This window comes from Tupaia chinensis, unplaced genomic scaffold, assembly GCF_000334495.1.
Source record: "Tupaia chinensis unplaced genomic scaffold, TupChi_1.0 Scaffold144255_1, whole genome shotgun sequence".
In the NCBI taxonomy this organism is placed as follows: domain Eukaryota; kingdom Metazoa; phylum Chordata; class Mammalia; order Scandentia; family Tupaiidae; genus Tupaia; species Tupaia belangeri.
In genome coordinates, this window is record NW_006204113.1 from 6,873,759 (window position 1) to 6,879,900 (window position 6,142).

Consider the following 6,142-nt stretch of genomic DNA (forward strand, 5'->3'; position numbering starts at 1 on the left):
TCTCTCTGCTCTAATTAAAAAAAAAAAAAAAAAGAAAGAAAAAAATAGTAATCATTAAAAAAAAAAAGGTTCCTGGGACATGGCATAGGTTCTGTACATGGTAACTATTTTAGTTAAGTGAGCCCTTACTTTCCCTCAGTTGATTAAGTAAGATTGATTTGGCCTATTCATTGCAAATATTAAGAATCTCAATTAATAAATTCAACAAAAGGTGGTTCATCTAAGTGTTTTGTTTCTTTCTAATGGAAAGAATGAGCTGTAAGAATTAGCCCCAGGGCTTCACATTCATGCCATTCCTTTCAGGACTCCCCATTTTCTGTAGGGCAAAGACTAAAATCCTTACTATGGCATTTAGAATCCTCAAACAACTACTCCCAGCTCAGGTTTCCTTCCTGGTCAGCAGGACATAGTATAGTCCCTGAATTCAAATTTAAATATTTCAGTGCTAATCTGGGCCCTGCATAGCCGATTCTCACCTCAGTGCCTCTGGAGTGAACTTCTGTACTGAGGAACCTCTGAGGGGCTCACCATAGCTGTTTGATTGAACAGTCCTGGCCTGGGAGGCTAGTGTGCATCGCATATACCCTCCCACCTCACATCAACGTTCATTTTGTAGACTCAGAATTGAACAATCCAGATGTATCAAGTGTTTTGACCTAGATCATCACAAAATACCAGATTAAAATGGTTCTCTGGGGACTAGCATATGGCACAGTAGCTATGTCACTGGACTTCCACATGGCTAACCACGGTTTGAATCTCGGGCCCAGTAGCTTGAAAATCATGCTGGGCATGTGTGTATGTGTGCCCAAGATCCTAGGAGGAGAATGGAGGTGAAGGGATTGTGGCATGGCCATCCCCCCCAGAGGGTGATTTCTCACTTTTCCTCTCACTATCTCTGTCTTGTCTCTCTCAGCGGAGCACACGTTCCCTAAGGGGGGGGGGACCTCTACATGTAGGTCAAAATTCAATCTCTCTCTGTCTTTATATAATCTAATTACATTAAACTGACTTTTTCTTTTCTTTCAAGGTTTTTGCCTTTGGGTGTTTGTGCCTGGGAGAGAAAGACAGACAGAGACAGTGAGAGGGAAAATGAGAAATCACCCCCCGCCCCCGGGAGAATGGCTACGCCGTAGTCCCTTCTCCAGTCTCCTCCTGAGATCTTGCATGCAGACACATGCACTGGGTGTGGTTTTTCAAGCCACCAGGTCTAGGACTTGAACTACAGTCGCCATGTGGGAGTCCAACAACATACCTGCTTTGCTATCTGCTGGCCCTGAAGAGAATTTTTTTAGAGAGATTTTTTGCTATAGGATGTGTGTGTTCCCCAGAGAGACAGAGAGAGACAGAAATAGAAAGCAAAAAATCACCCCCCACGGGGGATGGCCATGCTGCAATCCCCTCTCCTCCATTCTCCTCTCAGGATCTTGGACACGCATGCACACGCACCGGGAGTGAGTTTTAAGCTGCTGGGTCTAGGACTCAAACCACACTCCACTATGTGGAAGTCCAGTTATGTAACCATTACGCCATCTGCTGGTCCCTCTGAACAGACTTTTGAAAAATGATGTTGGTCATAAATATTTTAATTGAAAAATTTACAAGTTCAAACCCATTTTTATTTTCTCTTCTTCATTAAATTCTCCTTCTTCATCAGGAAAATGTGCTCTTTCTCTCAAAGTGGTGTTTTACATTGAATGCTTTCACCGAAACAAAGTTTTAGACAAACGTGCTCTAACAGATCTTCTATTAGACTGTTTTCTGAAGTTTCTTCTCTAGGATATCAGACTTCTTGGATTTTAAGAGATTTTTAGAAAGGGGAGGAGTCCTTTGGTAAAACATTTTCACTCATGCTGAATTAAAGAGCTTTCTAGCTCACAGAACATCAACATACCAGCGAGATGCTGTTACCCTCCAAGAAATACAATGGAGTTTCTTTTTTATGCTTACTTGGTCACAGAAACAAACTTTCATGAAGCATCACTAAAGACATTTTTATTCCGAGTAGCACATTTGAGAAAAGAGTGTGGTAAATTAAAACTTTTTAGTTTAAAACCAAGGAGAGAAAGAGGGAGAGATTGATACACCTGCCCAAGGTTTCAAAGCAAGTTAGTGACAGCTCCAGGTCTGGAATCCGGGTCTTCTGCTGCAAATCAAGCGGCCTCCACACCACCTGCTTGCCGGTGCACATCTATCTTCCGCCATGGAGACAACCAGATCCATACTAATAATAATATTACCTTGCTTTTATAGAGTATCTGTCCTCCAAAATGCTCAAAGCACTTTCATATGGATTGCCTCATTTATCTCACTTGAGTAGCTCTGAGTGAGCTCCAAGTAAGTTAGGGGGAAAAAAGACTGTCACTATGTCTCCTGGTCCACAGGGCCCCTCCTCTTAAGGGCAACAGCACCATTAGAATCTCCCCACCCTCTACCTTGTCGCTCTTTCTATCTTTCTTAATTTTGACATCTCTCAGGGTAACTACGGTCTTATAAGAGCTGATACAATGGTCGTGGATGATGAAAGAAAAGTTGAGCATGAAGGTGCTGGTTTGTCTTGCTTTCTCTGGGTGGCAGGATGCTTTGTTCATTCCCAATGCTGGCAGCCCTGGCTCTGACAAAAGGCCAAGAATTACATACATCTTTGCGGCAGGTCACCTCACCCAAGCTGGGGCTTCTCTTTGAAGAGGTAATGAAAATGTAATGAAGCATCTCATTGCCTTAAAAATAAACACTCCCCCACTTCAGATCAAATAATACATTCGTTTGCTGTGCTAGCTCCTATTTTTCTGGGAACAAGCTAAATGAATCACTGCATTCTCTCCTCAGAGAGCAGATGAGGCTGAGTAATGGAACACGTTCATCTGGGAGTGCAGAGGGGGGCAGACAGCTGATTCAGGGTCAAAGTAAAACTTTTCCTTCCAGATTAGCTAGATGGCACTGGAGGCAACTGTCAGCAGTGATCTGCATGATGGCTATGAGGAAGGAGTGCAAACTGCTTCCCAAATCTCCAGCCCCGGGTCCGTAAAAGTTTCTTTCATTTTATTTTTTTAAAAACTATTTTGTTTAACTTTATTTATTTATTTATTTATTTATTTATTTATTATTTATGCTAATTTGACCAGAGAGGGGGAGGGAGAGAGAGAGAAAGGGAGAAAGCAACCTGCCAGGTTCAGGACTTGAACTGTGGTTGGCCATGTGGGAGTCTAGCGCCCTTAACCATCATGCCTGCTGCTTGCCCCAAAGTTTCTTTCTTTAAACCTACATTTTGGAAACTCCTTAAGTCAGGGCTTCTTTTCTCCTGATCCTCCTGATAGTATATAAAATTTGGTGGGGGATGGGGGGAGTGCGATGCTATGTTTTAATAATATACTGAAGTTATTAACTTACTTTCAAGGGAAGGAAAGTGGAACAACAGCTTGGGAGTCAGGAGCCTTGAGTTTTAGCCTCAATTCTGCTGCAAAGGTATTTGGTGTTGACCAAGAGGTTCCACTCAATGTATTCCCAAGTAAGATGAGATGAATGACTCAAATCTGTTGGATTTTGCTGTTGTTCATTTTTTTGTTTGTTTGAATTTGCTCTGAAGTTGCACATGCCTCTTAGACAACAGCATCACTGCACATTGCATTTAATTCTTATTTTTAAAGGTACAAATCTCTCAAACCAGCCATTGCATTTGTTAGTCAAGGAAGCAATTTATTTCAGTGCTCAGGGGGAAAATCCTATTCTGATGTATTTACCGAAATAAAAAATGTTCATCTTTCATGGACCTTCCTACGAGATTATCAAGGGTAATTTTAAACAACATTCAGTTTTCTTTTTACATAGTATTATCCAGTTCTCAACTAAGGTACAACTTAAATGTTGTAAATTCTTGTCTTACTGGAAATAAACAAAAAACCTTAAGTCAAATCAAGAGCAGCATGCATTTAAATATATACTGATGCAGACAGAAGGTTCTTGGCAATTAACAAACATTAGTCTTTTAGTAGCTGAAAATAATAACTACTAACTAACTACTAATTTCATTCTTTGGAGTTAGTAGTGCAATTCAAGTGTATTCTAGTACCTGAGGTTTACAGTCTGCCTTCCACTACATTAGGGTTTGGGGTAGAGGGTTAGCTGAGAAGGAGAATTCTGCCTGAAGAAGTCAGAGCAACCTGTTGCCAATGGCTTTCCTAGGAGACCAGCTGTGGCCTTGTGCTATGTCCATTACAGGACTTCCTGGGCAGCTAGCTGGTCCCAGTCCAAAACAGAATACTACAATGTACTAGATAAAAATATAAGAGAAAGAGACACAAAAACTCTCTTTAAAAAAATTAAAAAGGTCTTGGGCCAGCAGTTGACATAGAGATTGAAGCAGCTGGACCCCACGTGGCTATGCAGTTCAAATCCCAGATCGGGAGGCTTGAAAATCACACAGGGCATGTGTGCGTTTGTGCCCGAAATCCTAGAAGGAGAAGGGATTACCACGAGGCCATCCTCCATGGAGGAAGATTTCTCATTTTCCTTTTCTCTGTCTCTCTCCAGTGAACACACATGCCCTTTGGCAAAAACCTAAAATAAACAAATAAATAAAAATCAAAGTTCTTAATAGTCTCTGTTCAATCCAAAGGATTTAAAGTTGAACTATAACTTTATTTAAACCTTTAGATAACCCGTTGCTTGTGGTCACATTTATCTCCCTTGCTTTAAGATTAAGGCTCAACAGACTAACAATTTTTGAAGCCACTCAGGATGGCAGCAAGATTGCAAATACACAGCATTGAGCATCCAAGTCCGTTTGACCTCCACTAGGTGGTGCTCCATATTAACACAGTTCTTCCGTGTTGCTGGAAATAGCCCAGGGATGTCAGCAGCTGAAGGTCTTTTGCCACTATTTTCCAAAGGATATGTCATTGGGGAAGTCAAAAAATTAACTGCATCTCAGAGCTCTAAAGATAACTAATCTCTTCACCTCCACTGAGAAAGAAAGCAAACACTGGAACCATGTCTCGGGATCACCTCTCAATGAACAATTGATAACAACACAATGGGACAGAAATGCATCCCATCTGTTGCACTGATACGCCAAGCATGCAAAAAAAAATTTCTGTGTTGGCAGAAAACCAATATATATTATTTGAAAACCTTTACTACTACAAGCAAAAGCAAATCAAGTTTTTATTTATTTGGCTGCTCCTCTAGAAAGAGTATCAGAAAGAAAAACCAGAGGAAGAAAAAAGAGAAAAAAAGAAGGAATAAAAAAGGAGGATGAGATTGGCCAAGAAAAGAAAACTGGTGAGTGAACTTGAGAAACAGAAAAGGGAGATGAAAAGAGAGAAATGACTACGAGAAAGGGTCCTTGGAGACGGGATGGAGGTCGGATGGTGTCAACCAGAGCAAACAGTGAGATGCAGAGAGCAGTTCAGGCCATACCTTGGGCAAAGCGTACTTCGGAAGCTTCATTTGGGCAAATGCGTTCCTCCGGTAGGACACGTAGTAATGCGGGCGTCCTCCTGATGTCAGCTGCGTCACATAGACAAGGATGTAAGAGAAGCCGCCAAGACAGTTATAGGTCATGGGCAAGCAGCCACCAGACAGGAAGAGGGTAGCTGCCACCATAACAGTGTGGGTGCCCATTGTGGTCAAGTGTAAGGAATTGGCATTTGGTTCAAAAACAGCTTACACAGTGTATGTGAGTTGGTCAGAGGCCCAAACTGAACCCAGCAGACAAAAGTAGAATTCTTCCATTTGTGCTGTGGCTCAGATGCCAGGAAATATTTTCAGGTCCCCCCCGCCCCCGCCGCCCAAATGACAGGAGTCTCAGAGTATACTGGGAACCCATGTGGGTGGCTCAGCTCTCCAGCACGTCTATGACCACACACAGGTCCTCATCCCATAGCAGGAGGAGATGGTCTGAGTGAAACAAAGGCCAAAGTGGAAGCTCACACTTCTGGGTAATGAATTCTAGTTTGATGGTGTCTCATTGACAGCTGTGGGTCTGTCCTACAGATAGGAGTGCTGGCAAGCAGGATGGAAGGCCGAGCCCGGATCGTGGTCCAAATTCATTCTAAGGCTCTATCTCCCAGCAGAAAGTGTGAGCTACCGTCCCAGTTTTGTCCAGGACACAGAGGCCAATGACTTCTGTGGAGTATGAGGG

The 6,142-nt window shown here is 42.4% G+C and overlaps 1 protein-coding gene across 1 annotated transcript in view; it reads right to left on the reverse strand.

The window, feature by feature from the left end:
* SORCS1 (sortilin related VPS10 domain containing receptor 1) overlaps positions 1-6,142 on the reverse strand; it is a 652,766-nt gene that overhangs the window by 164,647 nt on the left and 481,977 nt on the right. The window contains 1 exon segment of the mRNA XM_006166423.2: positions 5,419-5,508. Coding sequence (XP_006166485.1) covers positions 5,419-5,508 — 90 coding nt within the window.